The sequence below is a fragment of the Podarcis liolepis genome (genome assembly GCF_965112155.1).
Source record: "Podarcis liolepis genome assembly, chromosome: 3".
Classification (NCBI taxonomy): domain Eukaryota; kingdom Metazoa; phylum Chordata; class Lepidosauria; order Squamata; family Lacertidae; genus Podarcis; species Podarcis liolepis.
This window is the reverse complement of record NC_139557.1, coordinates 57532327-57556765: the sequence shown is the minus strand read 5'-3', so window position 1 is coordinate 57556765 and position 24439 is coordinate 57532327. Positions and strand designations below refer to the sequence as shown.

At 39.2% G+C, this 24439-nt stretch overlaps 1 protein-coding gene across 1 annotated transcript in view; it reads left to right on the top strand.

The window, feature by feature from the left end:
- TRDN (triadin) overlaps window positions 1-18765 on the top strand; it is a 169204-nt gene extending 150439 nt beyond the window's left edge. Inside the window, exons 34-41 of the mRNA XM_083497781.1 lie at window positions 470-490; window positions 3420-3446; window positions 4237-4272; window positions 4420-4464; window positions 6748-6792; window positions 8206-8232; window positions 13412-13450; window positions 14213-18765. Of these exons, the coding sequence (XP_083353907.1) occupies window positions 470-490; window positions 3420-3446; window positions 4237-4272; window positions 4420-4464; window positions 6748-6792; window positions 8206-8232; window positions 13412-13450; window positions 14213-14358 (386 nt within the window). The 3' untranslated portion in view covers window positions 14359-18765. The remainder of the gene's footprint in view (window positions 1-469; window positions 491-3419; window positions 3447-4236; window positions 4273-4419; window positions 4465-6747; window positions 6793-8205; window positions 8233-13411; window positions 13451-14212) is intronic.
- Window positions 18766-24439: the final 5674 nt, after the last annotated feature.

The following is a 24439-nucleotide window of genomic DNA, read 5'->3' as shown; positions in this document are numbered from 1 at the left end:
TTCCTCACAAGCTCGCGGCCAGCACCACCACCCAAAAAAACAAGTAGTAGATAGGTAGCCGTGTTGGTCTGCCATAGTCAAAATAAAAAAATTCCTTCCAGTAGCACCTTAAAGACCAACTAAGTTAGTTCTTGGTAACCAAAAAAACAAATCTGTTCTGGAGGCTTAAGGGAGGACCAGATGTGGTGGCAAGTGAGGAAGGACGAAGTTCTGTTGCCCAGCTAAAAGTCCTTTTGCTATTGGAACTGTTTAGTTTGATATTTTAATTATTCTTTAAATAATAATAATAAATAATAATAATAATTAAAAAATCAAACTAAAATTATGCTTCTAAAGGGTACCACCACATTCTAATATGTATGTCAAGAATATACACAGTGCGGTATGTTCAAGACAAGGCCTATACCTCAGCATTAGCTCTCTCACTTCATTCCGTTCTCATATGCTTCTTTCTTCTTTTTCTTTCCAGCCAAGCCTAAAGAAACTAAAAGTATGTGCCATAGTACATTTATAACAATAGAAAACTAACTTTGCATGCATTGTAACAGAGCTATTCTCTGTTTTTCTTTATTCACTCCTCTGAAATATTCGTGATAATTATGCTACTGCTGAGACTTGCGGGTATTGGGTGGTTCACAAATTTAATTAATTAATTAATTAATTAATTAATAATAATAATAATAATAATATGTGCAGAAAATTCTGACTCTATCAGAGGGACCCCACAAGTGAAATGGGGGGGAAGCAATTTCACTGATTACTTCCCTCCCCCTGCAGCCCCCCCCCGAAATCTGTTCCAGATATTGGGGTTACTATTCAGAACAGTGTGGAGAGTGACACTAGGAGCTGCAAGAGGAAAGGGAACTTGGCAAAAAAGCCTCTCCCTACCCTCTTTCTCTGGCAAGAACACCTTGATATTTTTAGGATCCACCTTATTTCTGTAACATTGGGTTGTTTAAAATTGGCTTTAGTATTTTGTAATACTAAAATTGTGTTTTAATATTAACATTGCGTTGTTGTAACCCACCCTGGAAGCATAGTTTAAAGGGTGGGGTAGTAGTAGTAGTAGTAAAAGGTAAAGGTAAAGGGACCCCTGACCATTAGGTCCAGTCATGACAGTCTCTGGGGTTGTGGCGCTCATCTCGCTTTATTGGCTGAGGGAGCAGGCGTACAGCTTCCGGGTCATGTGGCCAGCATAGCCAAGCCTCTTCTGGCGAACCAGAGCAGTGCACGGAAACACCGTTTACCTTCCCGCCAGAGCGGTACCTATTTATCTACTTGCACTTTGACGTGCTTTCGAACTGCTAGGTTGGCAGGAGCAGGGACCGAGCAACGGGAGGTCACCCTGTCACGGGCATTTGAACCGCTGACCTTCTGATCAGCAAGTCCTAGGCTCTGTGGTTTAACCCACAGCACCACCCGTGTCCCAGAATTAGTAGTAGTAGTAGTAGTAGTAGTAGTAGTAGTAGTAGTAGTAATTGCAGAACTTAACTTAGCAAATGCTACTAGCAGTAAAGAGAATGCAGAATCCAACCTCCTGAGTTTATGGCACATCCTATGCATTTCTGCTCAGAAGGAAGGTTCACTGAGTTCTACTTCTGAGCAGGCATGCATGTGTTTAAATGCAATTTGCATGCAGAAGAATATTTTGCACTTTTTGCACTTATAAGGAGGTGTTTTATGCATATGCCTTTTTAAAAATAAAGAGATCTCGTGTTAAAGCCCCACTTGCCCATGAAGAACACTAACCTTGGGCCACTGACCACTTCACAGCCCAACCTCCCTCACAGATTTGACGTGAGGGTAAAACGAGAAATTTCCCATCTCCTTGGAGGAAGGGTGAGATTTAAATGCAATAACACGGCCTACAGCATAGGATTATCCTGATGATCCTGATTCAATTCCCATCGATGAAAGTCCATGAAATATGTATAATGATTCACTGCTTTGCGGAAAGCAATATTAAGTAAAATAGGAAGAATTGGCCGCACTGCAATCTAAATGTAATTAAGCGGGGTTTTGGATAGATTGTGTGAGAGAATATGAGCTGCTGCTGCTGCTGTTCTTGGTAGGTATACCTTTTTATGATTTATGCAGACTGCCCAGTGGGTTAGAAACAGTGTGTATCCATTAGAGAATTACTGTGGTCAGATAGCACTTTGCTGCAAAACAAAAAAAGAAAAGAAAACAGAATGACTGGTGAAAATTTTCTGGCAAATCCTTGCTGTGCTATTCCCAATGGAGCCAGCAGATGGCAGCGATCCTTATGAATGTTTGTTTTAATGAGCAGAATTTGGTGTCTAGAATGCATTGCCACAAAATGCGTACTTTGTTCTGCCTTATCCTAGGAAACACACAGAGAGTGTGTTCATGTAGTTTTGGTTTACTGATATGACAACCAACATTTTTTACTGGCTCAATCTAACTAAAGATTTGCTGAGCATTTCACTGTGAAGTGAAAGGGTGAAACTTCAGAAATATTTATACAACCAAATCTATCAATGTAGTGACTATTTCACATCTCTTGGTATAACAACAGACTGTTGTAGCACAGGATTTCAAAATATATCAAGTTAATTAACTATGGATTTATAACCTCTTTGTAATCTTTGTGCTAGATCATGCAAATATATTTGCACTTAAAGGAAACCCTAAATTATCTACACATAGATAATAATAGCAATCAAGGAAATTAATTAGCACTGTATTTTTTAAAAAATAATTACTAATTCATCCTATTTCCATTTATCTTTAATTAATTGCCTGTGGCACAAGTTGATAATTTTGCAACATCAGAAGCTTTATTCACATTAAAATAATTGTTAATGCATGCTGATTGCTTTAAAAGAATTTCTGTTGTGACTTGATGCCTAAAATAGGAGACAATGTTTTTCTAATGAAACAGTGATTATCTCATTATCATAGAAATGCCATTATTGATGCCAAGATTATTTTGGAAGAAGTATTTGAACAAGGTAGTGCTGGGTTTTGTTTCTTTCCAGTGATCTCAAAGGTAATAGAGATGGAAGGTTCACAGTGAAACCAGAATATGTACCAAAGCAGAAACAATGCCTCATTATATCATGGGAGAATAACGTCTGACTTATGTGTTTTGAGTCTGAAAAGGATTGCGATGGCCCATTATTAAAGATTTGCATTTCCCAAATTACATAGACTTGAATCCAAACATGTGCTTGGTAGCGACACCCCATAGGGTTGTAGGGTTTACCTTTAAAATGTGATATTTTTATGCATGGACCCAGGAAAGTCATGTGCCCAGTGTCAAATTAATAGCTCATGCATATGTTAACAAAAGTGTCATCGTATCCAATTATCAAGATCTTCTGCTTATTTCCTTCCAATTTTTCTAATTTTTTATTATTATTATTTCCATATACTCATGCATACCTTCCTTGAAGAACCATCAGCTGAAACCACAGTAGCAGGTAAACATCATTTCCCCCCTTAGACATTGAGCAATAAGAACAGGTTCACCATTTGACTTAATGGAGCCTAGCATTTCTAGATCTTTAGCTCATAAAAACTGCCATATCCACTGAGCTCCATGAAAACTGATTAGACTTGCCTTATCAAAGGATTTGGCTGAAACTGTCGGTTTATTTTATTCATTCACAGTTGCTGCAGATGTAACTCGAGACTTATTGGGAGCAAGTCCTATTGAAATCAGTGGGATTTGCTTCTGCATAGGATTGGGCACGCCAGGTCCTTAGGAGTTTGATCTAGGTTGGTCTGATTAGTGGCAGCCCAGCTTGCAGCTTAGCAGATGGTTTGTGCTGTAGAAGACACTCAACAAAGCTGTATTAAAGTGAGCCAGATCAGGTTGGTGGGGGCGGGGTGGGGGATGAACCCAGGCAGACTGCCAGATAGTTGCTGCTGTTCTCAGCAGGGAATGGCAAAAGTGCCTGCAGCACTGCACCTTTGTTAATTTCAATCTGCCTCCTTGTGTGAAGACACAGATGATTGACTCTGTTCTCGGAAGCCTGAAAAAGAGCATATGTGTATTCCAGAAGGTTTTGAGATATGGCTCAATGGAAGTCCATAGAGTGGCATAGGATGGTGCAAATATAGTAACTAGGCCACTGCTGGTCACATTCGCTCTTGCTACTGCTGATGGAGTGACACAGCAGACATGTCCTTCAGGTGCTTTTAAAACTAAAGTGTGCAAATATTCAAGGCTACTAAGGTTTAATCATTATGCCTTGGAAATCTCCCCAGCCAAGAAAAAAGAGACGCCTTTGAAGGAAAAAGAAGGTAAGGGCTCGATTTCTTTAAACGGTCGTTATATTGCAGATGTGCTAATTCCCCCCATCCCGAAAAAAGAATCAGCAATGTGCATTGCATATTTTGATTTTCAGCTTCTTATACTGTACTTTATTTCTCACTTCTTGATCTACACAGGGAAAAAAGTGGAGAAGGCACATTTTAAAGAAAAAAAGGTCACAGGTAATACAAGGAGCTACATATAAATCTTTGTAAGCCATAAATCAGGGGTTTTATATTTCATGGGATTTTATTTTCAGTGACAGGAAGAACAGCAAAATTCTAGAGTATTATATTCAGCTAAAATAATAAGGGTGTGCTTAGCTTTCCTACAAAGCAATTAAATCAAACTCCTGCAGAACTCACCCAACAGAGATGGCTGACGCACATGTTTCTATGCCTGTATACTCAAAAGAATTATCTGGCCTGCACATCACATTATTATATGCCATCCGCCCTCCATCATCGGGATATATCAGGAACATTTGACACAATTGTTTATTTTTCCTGCATGGAGAACAGCTCTGTAGAAAGAAGTGTGAAGCATGAGTATCGGTCGTATGGCAGCCCAGAAGTGATGAGCTGATTTACATTTCATGTTGAAGAAAATATTATCTCTCTGTACATCTTATATATATAGTAGAAATGTGTGCTGTGCCAACCTGTGGCAGCTACACAAAAAACACACAAATAAAACTTACATATCAACCAATGCTTCGAGAAATGAATCTGTGCCATCTCCACACACTGAATTCAGACCAACCCAGCTTTTGGCACACTTTGTTGTGATGTTCCAAAACGTAAGCTATCCTGAATGAGACACAATAGTGTGGCTCTTTATCACTAAGTGGGTAGGACCTGTCAACAGGACTTTCTTTGAGCATACATTATAGAAACTTCTTCATCATGGGGGGAAATAGGTTATAATGCTGTATAAAGAGCTTTTGTAAAAGCTCCATTTAAATTCTACTTTCCGCTAATTACCCAAGGAGTGCAACACCTCAGAAATGCTACAAGATTCTAGTGAGGAAGCAACTTTGGAGGTGCTCCTGGGAGCTTTGTCAAATGCACTCCCCATAATTTTTTTACTAGAACAGAAAGAGATGTGTGATATTTCATGGTGGATTCCTTATAAGTATTTTCAAATGACAGCTAGGGAAATATAACATTGGATGCATCCCTTAATTTATTTCTTTTTAAAAGGCGAGAAATAATGTTCTTAATTTTCAGTTCATCAGCCAATTGAAACATTTTCTGCTCTTAAGCAATAATCTCTAAATGATTCTCTAACCCAAGAATGATAGCTCCAAGAGACCAGGATGTGCTTTTTCTTCCCCATAATTCTGCACATTGTAACCATGATTGCATATGTCCAGATTGTAGAAGAATTGCAGATGACCTCCTTTGTTAAGTGTGGATGTTCACAAGATGGTACAATGTCAGATATTAATAGTAGCATTTATGAAACTTACAACTTCTAGAGTAGCTCAGAGACTTCACAGTTCCCAAGGCTCAGGAGCTTCCCTGAGCTGTATCCCTTCATCTCCCTGAAGCTTTAGCAAGCTCTAAGATTCCTACTGCCATTAACTAAACAGTAGCATTACAAAGCTCCCTCTCAACAGTCCTATTTCTCTGGGTTGTCAGGGTGGGGGTGAACAAACATATTCCGATTCTGGGTAATTTGTAGGCATATTTGGGAAAAGATTTGATCTAGTTAAAATACAGATTTTGGCATGAAGATTAACATGAAACCTGGGCTCAGCCCTAGTTTAGAGATATTGGTACAAATAATAATAATAATTTATTTATATCCCGCCCGGGCTCACAGCCAGGCTCAGAGCGGCTAACATCATACAAGTAAGACAATGCATAAAAACAAGCGATCAATAAATTAAGATACATCCCACAATTAATTCAAACAAATTAAAATTAAAACTGGACAAGTGACGATCTTCAGGTCGAGGCCAGTCTGATCTCTCTGGGGCCAGAAATCTATATAGAATCATGCTGCTTAGATAGTTTTTTGTGACGTATCCTATTAGAACCTCTTATCCTGCAGCAAATTGCCAAAAGAATGTCCCTTTCCTTATTTTTTGTGCTTTGGTTTTAATTGAGCATGTTGTTTAAATGCCCAATTCCAATGATTTCTTAGAAATTAAAATGTGTTTAACAGGGCACCAAAATGTGATATTAGCGTCAGAAATATTATTGCTGTTGTTGTTTTAACCTGCACAATGCATGTGACTTAACAGGGTAATATGCAACTGATGTTGTTGTTGTTGTTGTTGTTGTTGTTGTTGTTGTTGTTGTTGTTGTTGTTATAACCCACCCATCTGGCTGGGTTTTCCCAGGCACTCTGGGCGTCTTACAACATATATAAAACATAGTAGGTTTAATGAGGAACTTTAATGCCTAAATTGACCTTGGGAATGTAAATGAATTGGATCTTTCTGTTTTGCTTAACAGTCCCAGCAGTAAAAGAAACCCACTACCATCACAATGTGACAACAGGTAATGAACAGTTTTTTGCTCTAAGTTTCCAAAGTCACCCAGTCCTCTAATGGCTACATGTGTACAGCTCAAGCTGAATATTAGTAGGGATGAACATATAAACATTAGCCAACCCAGAGAAAATAGGCCTTCTTAAATCCAATTAAGAATGGGTCTTGTCTATGAATGGGTCTTGTCTATTAATGGGCATAATATGCCATAACTGAATGTTAGTTTTGAATTCAATGGAACTTACAAACAACTTTCTCTCAGTTTGAGCCAAGGATCATACATGATGATTTCCCATGTTTGTGTTCAGTGTTTGTTACTTTGGCAAGCTGGTAACCTCTACTGTCATGTCAGTTGGCCAGGATAACTCTACCACTCCCCTACTTTACCAGATTTTTTTGCTCAGATAAGATTTCCCATGTTACTTGACAGCACTGTACTGGTGGTCTATGTTCCTGCACATGATCCTACTGGAATTGCTAATCAGCTTTATTTACTTGAAATTATTAACCACATATGTGAACTGAAGCAGTTGGAGATAAACAGATTTCTTATATCCCTGGTGGATTTTAGTGAGCAAAACAGATTAATACAGAAAGTGTGTCCTCTTTCCCCTTTTGTCCACCCTACAAAAACACATGAGAAAAAGAAGGAAGTCCTCAGTGGTGCTGTTTACAGTACAAATCCACCTAACTGCACATTTCTCTTCCCAAAGTATAGGTTATTAGTTGGTGCAATTCACACACACATCCAGGATTCTCCCATAGCATTCTGTGAGGAATGAAATGTTCATGTGGTACATAAAAGAGAGACTGGTTTTGAAGAGATGTAGTCACTAGTTGTTTGGCTGACCTGGGAGCTACAACCAGAGCAGGTTGGACTCCATTGTAATAAAAAATGAAGTGCATGTTTATGAATCTATACTTTGAGTTTGGATTGCCAATCTGCCAGCCCCATAATCACTCCCAAGTGCAGTACATGCCCAGGATCCCACCACTCACAACAATGGCTCTCTTCATTTTTCAGTGGCAGAAGCCAACTGTTTGCCCTACATAACAACCTATGTGCCATTTTACTTGCCTAATGCATGTTTAGATCATATTAAAGTAGGAAGACAAGTGAAGCTGTGTCTCTTGCTGGAGCTTATCATTTTTTCAAACACGTTTACCCTTTGCACCCACCGTGGTAGATAACAGTAGAGTTTCTTAGATGTTTGCCTGGGCAAAGCAACAGTCTCCAATCACATTATCAAAGAAGTTGTTCAAGGGCATATTGTCATCATCACTGCCTGACAACTTCATATATTCATCTGAGTTAACTTCATCAAAACCTGTATTAATAAGCAAAGAGGGTGGCTGTTATGTTGTTCAATTGTCTTTCAAGTTCTCTCTGTCTCTCTGACATACAGCTTTCTTTCCTTTGCAGACAAGATTTCAAAAGCTGCAAGAGCAAGTAAGTTCTGCTTAGGGTTAACAACACTGCAAACTTCTTTGATTCTCAGGTGACATATAGTACATGTCAGTATTGTACAAAACACAACTTGGGTTATCAAAAATATTGTTATTTATTCTGTCAGGGACTGAGAAAGAATGAGTCATTTGCCCTTGAAAACTTCATAGGCCTATCGGGAAATGTAATACATTTTTAACCCTAAAATATAAATGTACTACTCCTGATGCTGCTATTCTGTTATGGGATTTGAACAAGAAGTCAATTTTCAGAAAAGCGAAGGGTTTTGTTTTGTTGCCACTTGCACTTGAGAAATAATGGGAAATTCTAGACACTGTGGTTTCCACGTGGACCACACCAGACAGTCAATCAGGCTTTCCAATAAGGTAAAGGTACAGACCCCTGGACAGTTAAGTGCAATCAGATTTGACTATGGGGTGCAGCACTCATCTCCGCTTTCAGGCCAAGGGAGCCAACATTTGTCTAGAGACAGCTTTCTGGATCATGTGGCCAGCATAACTAAATGGTTTCTGGTGCATGGAACACTGCAGTTGCTTCGATAGAATTCCTGGATTTTGCTGCTAAGGTTGGTGGCAGTTTGCTGGTAGCTAAAACAGAAAATGTAAGCCCACAGAAACAAATGCACACCCCTACCAAATGAAAGATGCAGGTAATTGAATGTTACAGTGACTGAATTGCCTTAAATACATGAGTCTTCATCCCCATTATCCTGCAATATATTTTGGTTTTTTTCTTATAATTTGGCATACTAAATCCCTTATGCTAGTGGGTTTGTTGTTTAGTCATCTTAGTTGTATTCGACTCTCCGTGACCCCATGAACCAGAGCATATCTTGGAGAAACTCACTTTCTTTTCAAATCTTCTCCTTTTCTTGTCCATGGAGTTTTCTTGGCAGAATACTAGAGTGGTTTGCCAGTTCCTTCTCCAGGTGGATCACATTTAGTCTAAACTCTCAGCTATGACCTGTCTGTCTTGCGTGGCTCTGCATGGCATAGCTCATAGCTTCTCTGAGTTATTCAAGCCCCTTTGCCACGACAAGGCAGTGATCCATGAAGGGGGCTAGTGGGTTAGAAAACTACAAATTTCCAACCCACTTTGATACCCGTGCTTAGGTTCAGGGCAATGCGTACATAAGATTTACAAACTGTAAGAAGAGATCTGACTGATGACAGCTTAATGATGCAATTCACAGGCCAGTGATGGCATTTTCATTCTTTTAAATGGATGGGGATTATTGTCACAGAGAGGTAATGAGTGTATCTGTGTGTATCTTTTTGCACTTTGCAAACCAGTACTGAATATAATCCTCTACTGTCTCTAAGACTAATTAGTTAACTTTGCATGTTGAAGAAATGATTAGACCTGGTTTTGTTTCTATTATGTTCTTATCTACCCCAAACATAAGTGATCTATTCAATACCCAACCTATGGCAGAGGAAAATGGAGGACAATAACACTTTAAAAACTGGGGGTGTATAAAAATGCACAACCAGGAATCGTATTTTCAATTCCAAATAGGGGTTGAGATTAACGTTAGATTAAGGTCCTGCGCAAATATCTGAGGATATCTCTGTGTGGAGGGTGTGACAATCTCGGGGGTTTTTTTGGACTCCAGCAAAATTTTATTGTAGGCCAGAATGGTAGTTATTGTTTCCTGATCATCTAAAAAAGGTACATCTTCCACGTTGTAGAAACCCTTTAAATATTGCCCACTGGCCTACTTGATTACAAATATGGCAGCCCCTTTACAATTAGTGAAGCAGGGGAGGGAGATGCCTGCCTCTTGCTGTGTATGTGTGTGTGTGTGTGTGTGTTCCTCATGTAAAGAACAGCCTCCCCCCCCCAAAAAAAAAGTCCCTCCATCATAACACCCACAAAAGAGCCTAATGCTATTTGCTTTTCATCAGAAGAACACAGAGAGAGTCTTATATAACCACACTCTGGTTAACCTCAGTTGTTGGCAGGGGAGGGGGGAGACTTCTGCAGCATTAGGCATCCATCCATGAACCCAAGCTAGGCAAAATACCTCCCAGCATAAAGTCATACGATACTGTGCTTCAATTACAAGCCATCAGTTTCTATTAGAGGTGTGTGTGGTTTCTCAAGGGTTTCTTTTAGTGCACAGTCCAGACAGAAAAGAGGATAATAGGGTTTCCTCAAAAACGGGTGGCTTTCCCCAACCCACCACCTAATAGGTTACATTTAGTATTTCTAGGGGCTGCCATTTTTAAATGGTGGGTGAATTGTCTTGGCACATTTTTGACCTTTCATTTTGTTATGTGTAAGGTAGAACTTGCTCATCATCTCCCCCAGCATCTTGAAATATGCCAACAGTGGCCTCGAGGTTGAGGGTTTTTTTCCTGCTGTAGTGCCAATGAACAATAAAGACTAGGGTGGTTGTAGAAGTATGTGTGGATCGAAAGAAAAACAAATAAATAAATGTAGCATCTAAACCAGCCTTCCCAGCTAGCTCCCCTCCAGATGTTTTGGACCTCCATCTTCCTTTAAAAAAAAATCTGGAAAGAAATAAAGAATAGAATAAAATAAAATAACAAAAGAAAAGCTGTGCGAAAAAGGGGGGTTCACAGCTGTATAAAGTACATTCTCAAGGGATAATATTACACAATGAATTAGATGTTGCAACAAAAACTGACCTGATATAAAGAGAATACAAAGCAAATGTTATGATTAGCAAATAAAACCATGTTTCATTGAGACCTGCCATCCCCATAATTAACCTGTCATGGTTGCCAAATGAAGACAAAATCAGTAAGTTTAGCTGCACCCCAAGATACCCTTAATTTATGAGTCAGGTTTTTTTCAGAAATAAGGATAAAACATTAATTTATTAGACAAAATGTGTAAAGAAAAAGTCAAGGACTCTTTCTAGCCCTGCAATATGGTCAAAGGAGCAGCATATGTTTTAGGGACCGTATATTGGTTAGCAAGTAGAACTAGACCAAGGTTCATATCCCCACTCTCAACTTGTGATACCAGTTTACACAGTTGCGGCTTCCCTTAAAAAAACCTGGAAGTTGTAGTTTGTTAAGAGTGCTGAGAGTGGTTAGGTCTTAGCACCTTTTGACCTCTTGCCTGTATTTTGCCCATATTGTCACCTTTGCTTGTTATATCTTCATCTTCCATGATCTGCTTCTTGACTACCAGTCCTGACTTCAGGGTTTGTTTGCTTGCCAGTGATGTTCCTCTTCTTTCTCAGGGGCTCCCACTTCTTGGACAGCTCAGTTTCTTTTGGTTAAACCCCCTTGTTCCTAGTCAACTTATTTCTGCTGCAGTGGTCTCCTTCACACACCATTTGAAGAGTTCAAAGAAGGGATAATAGCTGGTGAACACATTCCCAATGCCCAGGCTGAGTACTTTGTAGCCTAGCAGAAGCCCAGGGAGGTTTTCTGCCCTGTCATCACTATAGATTTACTGAAATGGTTTGATTTCATTAGAAAATGACTTAACCCAAATGAAGGGTCTGTAATCAGGGGTGCAGGGTGGGGAGGAAAGGGAGGACATTTACCATTGTGCAATAATAAATCCTTGTGCTGATGAAACATTTGCCTTAGCACTAGGTTGAATTTTCCATCCATAATGTTGATCCTGTCTTCAATTTACATGTCAATACAAATGAATAATTATTTTGTTTTCTCACATTGTCTCTTAAGAAAAACCTGTCTGCATCACCATTTCTGCCAAACTACTTTGCTTTAATTAAAAATGTCTGCTGGGTGACCTGTTTCTGACACACATAACTCATTACACATTTTGCTCATGGTGGAATTGCCCAGAGATGCCTCTAATTAGCCAAAATAACAGTTTTTTATATTCAAGTCAAGATTCATGGTTTGGTTTTATTTTTTTACAGTCTTTAAACAACTTTGAAGAAGACCAGCATCAATAGTTTATGGCGTTTTCATAACAGAGCAGGGATTTAATTGGTTTAGTGAAGGTACAGGGCAGCTTCATGTGGTATGTTTTATGCTCAAGTACAGACACCTCATTCTTACCTGGCTTCCTTTTGTGTGTAGGAAAAAGTAGCAATTATTCATCGGTGTGTCTTCAATAATTAGCCGAGTGAGAATGTGTGTCCCTGTGCATGTGTGTCTTTAGGGAGGTTCATGTGACCCTCCACAAACACTTAAATAACACAAGGGGCATTGTGGGGCTGCAAAGGCTAGCCTCACCACAGGCTCACTCACAAAAAGGTTCCCCCTTGTATGGAGAATCTTTTCTTGGATGTATGTGCCCAAGTTCAAAATGCATCATGCAACATATGCATGGCACAAGGATTTAAGAAAAGAAGAAAGCTTTCTTGGAAAACTTGATTGGTTGTGTTGATACACAGGGCCTGGATAGCTCAGTTGGTTAGAGCCTGGTGCTGATAATGCCAAGGTTGCAGGTTCAATCCCTGTATGGGCCAGTTGCATTTTCCTGCATTGCAGGGGTTGGACTAGATGATCCTCAGGGTCCCATCCAATTCTTTAATTGTATGATAAACAAGAGCAGATGAGAAAGGACATGTATAATACATGGTAACTGAACTGGATACACATACACATACAGGTATGGGCTTATACTTTTAGCTGCAGGAACCAGGGACACTGTTACACTCCATTTAGTTTTATTACTTCAGAAGATGATGGAAAGTCCAAATAATTATTATGCAAAAATATATATTTGCATATATATATTTGATAAGGAAGAGTTCCTCGTAAATACATAGTTTTGGGGTTGTGCCGTTCACATACTGCCTTCCTTCTAGAGGCCTGATATTTTCAGACACTTATCAGCCCAATCCTGTCATCTGGATCTAGAATTGGGAACTGACTGTAAGACTTAGGAGAAGGTTAGCCACCCTGCTGCAGTGCCTGAATAATAATAATAATAATAATAATAATAATAATAATAATAATCCTTTATTGTCACTACATCACCTGTGTGCAGTGTATGGTCAGCACTTTGAGCCATACCTGGAAGCAAACTAGTAATCAATGCAAATGGTCAAGAACTATATTTCTATTGCAATATCTGAATTCTATCTCCCAAATAGTGCTGATTTTATATTTTCCCCCTTTTCCATCATTGACCTAGAAACACAGAGATTGTTTTAAGTTTCTTTTTACTAAAGAACCTTGTATTTACTACTTTTTTATAGAGGGACACACTGATCTAAGTGCAACAAAGAAAGATAAATGTGAGTTTGTAACTGGAATGTTTTCTTACTGTATCTTATTTCTATTAATAAAATGAGAATGGTGTATGTGAGGTTCAATTTCAGTTTGATTTGAAAGATCATGTCATTTCTAGGTCATAATATTGGATTTGTTGCGTAGAGGTAAACAAGCATGGGTGAGATGAGATTGCAGGAGGGAGTGGTTAGCATTCACCTTGGTGCGATGGCACCAGGTCTAACTATGTTGAAGAAAGTCAATCCTGACAATATTATAGATTTATATGGGAGCTATCTGAATATAATATATACCAGGTGTGGGGGACCTGTGGCCCTCCAGATGTTGTTGATCCCCAGCCTGCATGGCGAATGGTCAGGAATGATGGGAGTTAGAGTCAAACAACAGTCAGTATAGAAGTAAAGTAGGAATGTCAACCTACACTTTGGTAAACTTTGTGTTTCCTCAAATTACAGTGGTACCTCAGGTTAAGTACTTAATTTGTTCCGGAGGTCCGTTCTTAACCTGAAACTGTTCTTAACCTGAAGCACCACTTTAGCTAATGGGGCTTCCGGCTGCTGCTGCACCGCCAGAGCACGATTTCTGTTCTCACCCTGAAGCAAAGTTCTTAACCTGAAGCACTATTTCTGGGTTAGCAGAGTCTGTAACCTGAAGCGTATGTAACCTGATGCGTATGTAACCCGAGGTACCACTGTAATGCCATTTTAATGCAATAGTGACCAAAATCAAATGTTAATGACCATTCTTTTTTCTTTCTTCCTTCCCAGCTGCTGTCCGCTACTATCAGTGTGTCTTTGTAAATGGATACAATGGGCATAAATCCCAACTCCCTGTTACTCCAGCTCCAGACTACAAAGGGAAGGCTGGACAGCCAAAGACTTCTGGGCCAAAGACCAAGGCACCAAAACAATAAGAGTCACGCAACCTGCGACATTATGACAATTTTGCACTTTGTGCCCTCTACAGAGGGCCATGTGAAATCCATTGGCGCCTGTGATCATAGAAATGTGATCGAATAGGTCACATGCACTTGGAAAGGTTGTCTGCTCATCTCCAGAGGAGCAGAGGCAAAAAGAGGGGAGATGTAACAGCATTTTAGAGAATCTCCAAGTACTCCTTTCCTGAAGGGAAGCATGGTGCTGAAATAGTACTTGACAAAAAGTAAAGTTGTGTGTGTGTGTGTGTGTGTGTGTGTGTGTAGGGGGATGTTCTTACAGATGTTTCTGTCTTGTGTTTTTCAAGTCTTGTTGGAACAAAAAGCATTTTCCAAGTATCAATTTACAACAAATGTCCCACTCAAAAATACTTAGACACAGGAAGAATAATTTGTGACAGTATTCTCAATCTATGCTTGTGTTCATTTAAATGGATCATTGCCAAAGTTATTTGCTGAATCATAACTCTGTTTCAGGAGCTTTTCTTTTGTCCTTAATACACTGTATAGCAATCTGATGATCTCTTTGGAGGCATGTAATGAAAACCTGCCATATATTTGTTTTTAAGTATCTGTAAAGATAAACTCAATTATTTCCCAGCTTTCTTTTAAAAAATGGAGGATATGCTGGGCTGGCAGAGATGAACTACCGGTAAACGAAGGATAAAGGGTTTAGGAGTTTTTAGACATGGACTTGGTGTTTTAAATTTTTTCATATGCATTATCCCCAAACTATTCCAAATCATATTCAGTATTAGCATGCAATGTATAAATGGGAAAAACCAGTTAACTATTTGGCCCTGGAGAGATACAGTGGGAAACTATGCTACTATTATTGAAGCAAATTATGTACTCAGCTATACATGTCTTATTTTGTGCAGTACTGTCCCAATTAGATAAAGTAAGATTATGCTCAGTTTTACTGCATTTCCACAAACACTACACTCTTAATTACTTTTAGTTTGGAGACTTGAAATGAGCATCTAACTCCTAATCTATCTTCATTTTATGTTTCGAGACTGATTTCTTAGCATCAAAATGAAATGCACAATATTGGTCTAGATGAGGATGTCGGAATAGCATTATTCCAATTGTCAGTCACAGTAAGTCTGTAAATAATAATGTGTTCTTGCAAACAAGTTGTTCCATATAGTCGTGTTTTGTCTACGTTGTTTTACACTTGTAGTTACAATGTCAAACCTCATGAATGTTTGTAGGATACTTCTTTAGACAAATCTACTTAACACATGTAAACTTTATTGTGTATACTATGTTTCCAGGAGGAAGATAACATTACCATAGAACTGGCATTTATTTTTATAGGAAGGTACAATTCTTCAGATAAACTGTGCCTTAAGAGACTTGACCAGTTCGCGACAATGTTTGGACATCTCTTTTTTTCACCTCTAGGTCAAGCTAGAAGTGACTGGAATTCATAACAGTCCAATTACTGCCACTAGTGGAAGGGAGGAAGTCCACTATGTGTTGGACTGGTACCTAGTAATGCAATCCTACGGATGGCTTCTCAAAAGTAAGTCCCACTGAGTTCAGCGGGGCTTACTTCCAGGACACTGGGTATAAGATAGAAGCCTAAATCAAAAGAGACCTAAGTAATTTAACTACATGGTAAATTGTCCTAGTGAGAAGAATAGCTCATCGGAAGTACAGACTTGCAGGACTGCTTCCTTTGCTATAGACTTTTCCATGGATAAGTAAAATGAGTAAGGATAACAACTTTAACTAACAAAGTTGTTTTGGAAAACAACAACTCTAGTGCCTTTTCAGTGTATCTGCAAAAGGCACTTCTGATATCTCTCAATGCAACTGTATCTATAGATACAAAAGTGATTGACCTTTTTGATATCATGTCACGCTTGGTGAAATAATTCATACTTTATACCTCATAAGAAACATCAAGACTTTTAACAGTGCCTGATCAAGATGTGAAATTGCGGAGCTGGTGTCAGATTAATTTGTCACCAGACCACCTAGATCAGGAATGAACTATGCTAAACAATGAGTGCAGAGGTTTCAGACCCCAAATGCAGGATCTGGCCTCTTGTAGATGGATGGCATCTACCTCCAACCTTATGACACACAGAAACCTTAAGGTTCTGTCATTTCTTTTTCTTAGCTTTGTCTATTGTGTAGTATAGATGAATTGGCTTTCCAAAGACCTGCCAGTTTAGCTTTCTTTAAGCCAAAGAATTAGCACAAGTTTTCCTGAGGGTTTCATTTGTTGCTCATTATTGCGAGTTTCAGTTAAAACTTTTTTTAGCTTTTTAATTTGGGCTTTTTGAAGATTTCACTTTCTCAGTGTTATTTAACTGTAGAAAGTACCATAGCGCATTTGAGAACCGATTTCCTTCTTTTTTTCCTTCCAATACCAGAAGGGCTTAGACCAGGAAATAAATAGCTAGCTTTAATCACAATGTCAAAGTGGTATGAATCAGACATTGGCCCTTGATCTCATAAATATTAATTGCTTTGCTTTGCAGATGAATTGAATGTTGCTTCATAAAGCCAATTAATCTGAAACCTTGATATATCATTACTTGAATTGCATGTTTTATCCAGAGAAACTTAACTTTGAAAGATGGGTATATTTGTTGCTAGGGATTTTGCAAAACAAAATGCATGTCTCCTAGTGGCTGTGGTACATTCTTATCAGTGTGAGAATTTGGGAGGGGGGCACCTAAAAGTAGCTTTGTTTATGTATAGCTCTAAACAAATTTCCTGTCCGTGCTCATATTGTTATCACCAAGAATTAAATATAATGAGTCTCTTTCTACATGGGTCATGTTCAATGTGTGCATTGTTACAATTTCACTCAACATCTTTAGCCAAAATCCTTTACTCCTAAAAAAATATATGCTTTTGTGTGAGAGCAAAGACTACAAGAGATGTTGTCTAAGAACTATTCTTACCAGAATGCATCGAGACTTGGTGTTAAAAGACAAAATCTTCATCACAAAAATATAGGTCCCAGTGTTTTAAGATAAATATGTTATGGTTAAATTTCTGACAGGAGATAGGGATTAGAAGCATAAAGCTTTGTTAGACATCTTGTACAGCATCCCTAGGTGGGTTCAGGAAGGAGTAGCAGACGTCACATATCAGGTCCTGCTAGCTAACAATGATTAGGATAGAAGCGGGTGGTAGATGTTTTTTCCATGTGCTGGTGTACCTGAGGGATTCAAAATATGTAGCCCTTTGGGGAGTCCAGGGGGGGGACAGGATCCAGCAGATCCAAAGCTGCCCCCATCCTTGAAAAACCCTGTTTTGTGGCCCATCACCTGAAGCCCGGCAGTATTTTTGCCCTACTAGCACAGAGGAAGCAAAGTGTCGTTCTAACCCTACTCTAGCTATTAACATCAACAGATTAGGACTGCACTCTAAGAGCTTCAAGAAAAGGAAAGAAAGGTCAGGGGAGGAACACATAAAATAAAAATAGAGCTATTGGTAACAGGAAAAAATTCTGTTACGTTGATAAGTAAACATTTGAATACGACCTAAGACTGGTTTTCCACAAGTTCCACTGTGTATGAGGTGCCGCATGGATCTCCCAGTTGCCCAAGTAGCTAGCAGCACTACATGAATCACTCTGGGAATAGCTCAAGGATAAGCAAAGAGAAATACTATGGTGGGAATTGGTAGATTTAGAGGCACTTGTGTGTAAATAAGGAGAGTATAAATATGGCTAGGAAGCTATGTGAAAAGGACACAAGATCTGAGAATTATTGCACAGTGAACAGAAGCGGACATGTTTTACAAATGGGAGGGGAACAGAGTCATAAGATGAAAAAATAAAAAGTGGCTGTAAGAGGGGGGAAACAGGGACAAATCACCATTTTGAAGTTGGGAGAGGAATGCTGAGAAAATCTGAGAGAAGATGCACAGGGAAAGTGAAGGGCATGCAGACACTGCGTATAAGCTGGATGAGAAAGTGAAATGTTTGGTCTTGAGTTTTGAGAAACAATGACACACTATCAGGGTTTGATAGTGCTGTTGTGCAGCTCCCACAATGGGTTTATGCTATGTTCCTTAGCACTTAGTGTTAAATCACTATTGGTTATTGGTTTCCACCAGCCCTCTGTACGTCCTGTAGGTCATCACTCCATACCCATTCTCTCCAGAGGTTTTCCACACAGAACTTGTGTGAGAAGAACTTCCTGCTGAGGCAAAGCCACAACTAGATTCAAGGCTTTCGCCAGATCTCAGGACATCAAGCCTATCATGCCTATTTCATTCTCTTGGAAATTCTGATTAATTTCATAATAAGGGAATTTAAACAGACAATGGGGCATTATTATTTAGCCCTAGTAGGCACTCAGTGGTTGATTACAGGTGCCTGAATTAGAAACATAGTCTCCCGCACACACAAAATAACATTTCAGCCCTGCCCACCACACCTCCAATTCATTTCACTATTGTATATCTGTGGGCTGCAAGAAATAGGCTCTTGTTGTGATGAAGGTTGCATCCAAAAGGCTCTTCAAAATAAAAATTACTGGTAACCAAGGACAGGAAATGTTTTGTTTTGTTTTGTGTGTTTGAATGCATTCTCCGTCTGGATAGTTATTTGGTACACATCTTGGCATACTACTAAAATGTTTCTGTTCCAAGAGTATGCCTCCTTAATATCTTTGTTCTTCAAAATATATTTGATATAGCAGATATTTTGTCATCTCCTAAATGTTGTAATTAATTCTGTCATACTATTTTGGGGGACGAGGGAGGGGGCATATCATCCTTTAGATTGAGATGCAAAATTGTTAAAGAGGCATTTAACAAACAAATGCACTGTTTGGTTTATGTCAAACTGCCCAATGTTATAAAACGTGTCAGTGATTTATATTTTAGAAGGCCTCACCTATTCTCCTAAATAAAATGCAGATTATTTCACCAATGCTTCCCATTTATTTTAGTTAAATACAGCTTTGTTATCTTATAATGATACTATTCATAATTCAAAATCTTCTTCAGAGTGCCAGTGGCAGCCTGTGCTCATTAGGACTGGGGGGGGGGGGGTGGAAAGCTAAGAGACCAGCAGTAAGTGGAGCCCAAGCCAATGAGAATAGGAGCCAACTAATTGTCCTCCATCTTCTCCCTGCCGAATTTTACAAGGACCAACACTAGACTAAGGAGGAGCAAACTGATAGCTGGTGGCACACCTGAACTAGTCTGACTTAAGGCAGCCTAATTCAGCCTAATAGATGAGCCTCTACCACAGAATGATACTGCTTCATGTTTCTAAGCTTGGATATTCACATATCCAATGTGATATAGGGTCATTGATGTAGGGTCATTTGGGGTTTGGCATTTGACCTGCTATTGTCTACTCCCTTTAACTATGCAAAGTCTGAATAAACAAATTCACATTATCTGAGATAAAGCAAATTTAAACGTGCAGGACTAGCTGAGAGCAAGAAAACAGGAGATAAGGGAAACTGATACCTTGTGTGTGACCTGTGTGACACAAGCACAGGGCTCACAAACCATCAACCACCCACTACACGATGTGTAGTGTGGAGCCAATACATGTCTGCAGTTCCTATCAACATGTGCCGTCCTTATGCTCCACTAGGCTGTGTGTAAGTAGGGCGGGGACAGCCTACACTGCAGTGCTCCACCACAAATATGTCATTAATATCAGGCCTATGCATGAACAAACCTTCACACATACACTATGCCACAAAGAACCCACCTGTAATAACTTGCCACCATAAATGAGGCATCTTTCTGACTATCGAGTCCTAGTTGCAACCACTACCATTCCCAGGAACCCCATAATTACTGACCAGAGGAACCACATGACTTTACCCATTTGCTAGTTTCTGGTTCAATGTTTCATTCCACTTTTATGGCCAACTGCTGTCCTTCCCTTCAGTCTTTCTGGAGGTAACTCACACCCTTTGCTTTTTCTATTTTCTTTTCCCTAGGAACGTTTCCATATTCTTGGCAATTCTGGCAACAGTGAAGGATCGGCCTTGCTACTTTTACTGCCTCTGGCACAATACTAGCTGTGGCAGGTGGGAGGTTGAACCTCAAGAGTGATGCTCTCCCTGCTTGCCCATGAACATTCATTCATTCATTTCATGAGGGATACAGTCAGGCATTTTGACCTCTCTGCCACCGTGAGTCTAGTACGTTTGTCAGACACAGGAGAAGGAATATCAGTCAACATTCAGTGGGTGTCTCCACCATAGCATATGTTGAAATTAAGGACCCATGTTGATCTATAGCTGTCCACATTCACTGAGTTTCTACATATTCTACACATCTTTTTAGTTTCCAAAGGTATAAGCAAACCGACCCACCCACCCCAATAGTCTGTCCTTTCACTTTTAATCTGTGCAGATAAGAGAGGATGCTATTTTGCTCATGAACAAGCAGAGGAAATTAAATTAGCAAGCACATTCAATTACAGATTTCAGCCACTGTGAACTTAGCAAATAACATGTCTTACCCCCTTGCATTGCTCTAGATTTTCAAAGGCTGTTAAGGAAATAATTTTCTAGGTCTAGTTTGTTCTCTGACACAGCTTAAATGAATTATGCATTAGAACATGCCTTAGGTACAAACTGTCACAAAAACTCAATACTTCGTATTTGCAGGCATAGTTATACTTTCCCTAAATGTTAAATACTGTTAAGATATGGGACAAATAGCCTTAAATTAAATCAACATTTATAAATAAATAAATGCTGATTTTGTACCTCCTGGCCTTCTGAAGTATATTTTCTCCCTGTATGAGGATTCCCCATTACCATTTACATTTTATCAGATTTAAAATTCTACTTCTGGTCATTCAAATGTTCAGGCATCCAATACAAATCCTTCAGTGTGGAATATCTTCGGTATGCAAGGCCACTCAAGTGTCCCATCTAGAAACTGCAATGCAGTGTGTGTGTGTGTGTGTGTGTGTGAGAGAGAGAGAGAGAGAGAGAGAGAGAGAGAGAGAGAGAACAGGCTAACATGGCTGGTCTTGCAGCAGAGCAGCCAACAGATGAATTCTGTCACTCCACACACAGCTACCTATATGATTAGAAAAATTGAAGAGGATGTGCTAGCAGAAGTAAGTGAGCTAATGGAAAGCGAATATGTCTAAGGTGGAATCTACACACATATAAAGAAACACTGTGAAAATGCTTTATTAAAAAACGTTTTGAAAAAACATTGAATTTAGCATAGCTCACTTTCACCATCTAGTGTCACATTTGTATATTGCACTTAAAACACATTTAAAACGTTTTATTTGCAGCTGTGTAACTGAGTCCTAAGAAAAAGATGTGTGGTGTGGTGGAAGCAGAGGGAAAAGCAAACTGGGGTCCTAGAAAAATGTGGAAGAAGATGAAGGGGTGGAGCCTGTAATAATTTGCAAAGCAGATCACTCTTATGGGCTTGCGAAGGGGACTGTGCAGCACCTCTGCCTCAGCTGCCCTTGTTAGATGCACCTTCAGTGGCAGAGGCACTTGTTCTCATTGGCACGGCTACAGCCAATACTAATCAGGCTGAAAGAAAGATCTTCTCAACCCATGGTTGTGACTTAATCCCTGTCCTAGGCTGTGCAATCCACTCGGCATATAAGAAAAGGGTTGAATAGAGCGTATTTGTGACGAAGAGGTGTTTGTGATTTGCATGGCAACAAAAGTCAGTTTAAGCACAGCCATGGCGGATGATGGGACACGTGCAAGTCGTCTTGCCCCCCAGCAAGTATTTCAGAGCTTGCATTTTTCATCATTCTGTCGCTGCCATTTGAATGTTGTTTCCCCTTCCTTTCGTGACTTAAAAAAACATCAGATGTTTCTATGACTTTGCAAGGGCAGGGAGTTGGAATTAAAAGAAAGCCAAAGCAAATGGGAGGATGTGGATAGGAAAATAGAATAGGATGCCAACTGGTGTTCTGATCAGAGACGGGGAGAAAAACCACTCTCAATCTTGTGCAAATTCTGCAGCGCAAATGATAATCCATTGGCCATTTTTCAGCACGGAAAGCTGCTTCAAGCAGGGATGACCATAAGCAGAGAAGAGGAAGTGTTAACGTTTTCCCACCAGCTATTTAACCCAAATGGAGTTTCCTCCCCCAGGCTTTAATCTCAAGTAGTTTTAATTCTGTGCTTCTCCTTATGGGACCAACATATTCCCACTGCTACCATCTCCCAATGTTACCTGGATCAAAATTTAATCCAAACTTTCATTTTTTTCTAATTCAGCCATATAGCTTGTGTTCCTAGTATTGAATATGGACTAATACTGTGGTAATGAATTGGACTGGCATCACTGATCTCAATTTAAAATGAGGAAAAAACAACCTGCAACGGTAATTTGAATGCAATTACTTGTATGAACAATGTCATATTATTGTTCTTTGCTTCAAAAGGAACCAATTAATATTTAGTGAGAAACTGTATCTCTTAGTGGAAACGGATACATCAATCTGCATGTAAACATTAAGATGTAGTTACTGTAGTTAATTTCGCCACCCAGTACATAACCATTAGCATAGTAATAATAAACAAGGTAAAACTATTTTTCACATATAGGGGCTCAACTGTTACAAGATCTGTAGTGCACCAATGCAAACACTCACATAAACAAATACCTTTTTAAAAAAAAAGTATTTACCTTCCTCTCCTTCTCTGATATCTTTTCTTTTCCCTCTCTTCCACATATTCTAAGTTACCTAGTTCTACTTCTTACTAATTATCTCCTACTTCCTCTTCTACTGCTGAATTTATTCAAGTCCTGCTAATCTGTTCACTTGTTTATACTGATTTTTAAAATACTCTACAAATGTTTTCCAATCCTTTTTGTATTCTTGATCACATGAACAAATATCTTACACATGTATTCAACTAAAAGGCCAATTCTAGGCAATTTGCAAAACTCCTCTGGGGAACTTTACTGGAGACAATTGCACATGCCCAGTTTTTATTAAGCATTCATTCTTATTTATATATGGGGTGATTATATGACAGTAAACATCCTAATTTGTCTGTGGGAAATTTACACATTTCCTTATTATTTGTTCACCCCACACTTTTAATTCTATTTATCCATTTATTTGTAATCTGCAAAAGATCTGGATATGAGCTTGATGTCCTCCTGTACCATCCAGAGGCACCCAAAGACTATTCCCTCACCCTCATTCTTATATGGCTTCCTTCTGCTTTCTGATTCTCATATTCTATTTACATGCACCCAGGTAAAAAGCTAAGTACTGTATAACATTAAGATCAAACGGACTTCTTTTAATCACAAGCCATCCTGCACTTCTGGTGCTTCAACCTCATCCTTCCTGAGAGAATGCAAGACCTTTCACATAGTTTTGCAAGTAATAAAAAATTGTGTTGAATGGGGTTCGCTTGGTTCAAGTTCCAATCTTGCTACAACATACAACGTTGCCAGATGCTGCACAGCAGTGCTCAAGATTCGACGGATGATGATCTGTGCCACAAACTAGATATAATGAGCACTCGTATTGAAGTGCTCTGTAGACTGACAGCTGTGGTCTTATATATACTAGCCTTCTGCACTCTTTCACTCTTGTCTGATGTTTCTAACCCTTCTTTTAGACTTTCTTACCCTCTTTTGGATTCTTATGGACACACACACACACACACACACACACACACACACACTGTATTCTGTTGATACTCCTTTTAGTTTTTTTAACTTTATTTTTAAATTTTAAATGATTTTAAGTGATTGTACCCCTCCCTACTTACGCTGGTCTACGGCCTTTATAAAGTGCTGTTGTTGGTGGTTCAAGTTTAATATGTTATGAAACAATATGGGCTTGCTTTCATTTCCCAATTCATACCCATTCATAACTCATTTGGAGGGGTGGACTTGCCTTCCCCATCAGCACTCAATGCCCTCTCAGCAGTTGCCTCCTAGAAGCTGCTATTTTATTTTGCCAGAATATATCCAGTGTTTAATCATTCTGCGGTGTTCTGAGAAAAAATGTCAGCATTCTAGACAGAGACAGAGACCATTTTATGTGGTGGCTGCCATTACCACACACACCCCCATCCCAATGCCTTGTATGTTACAT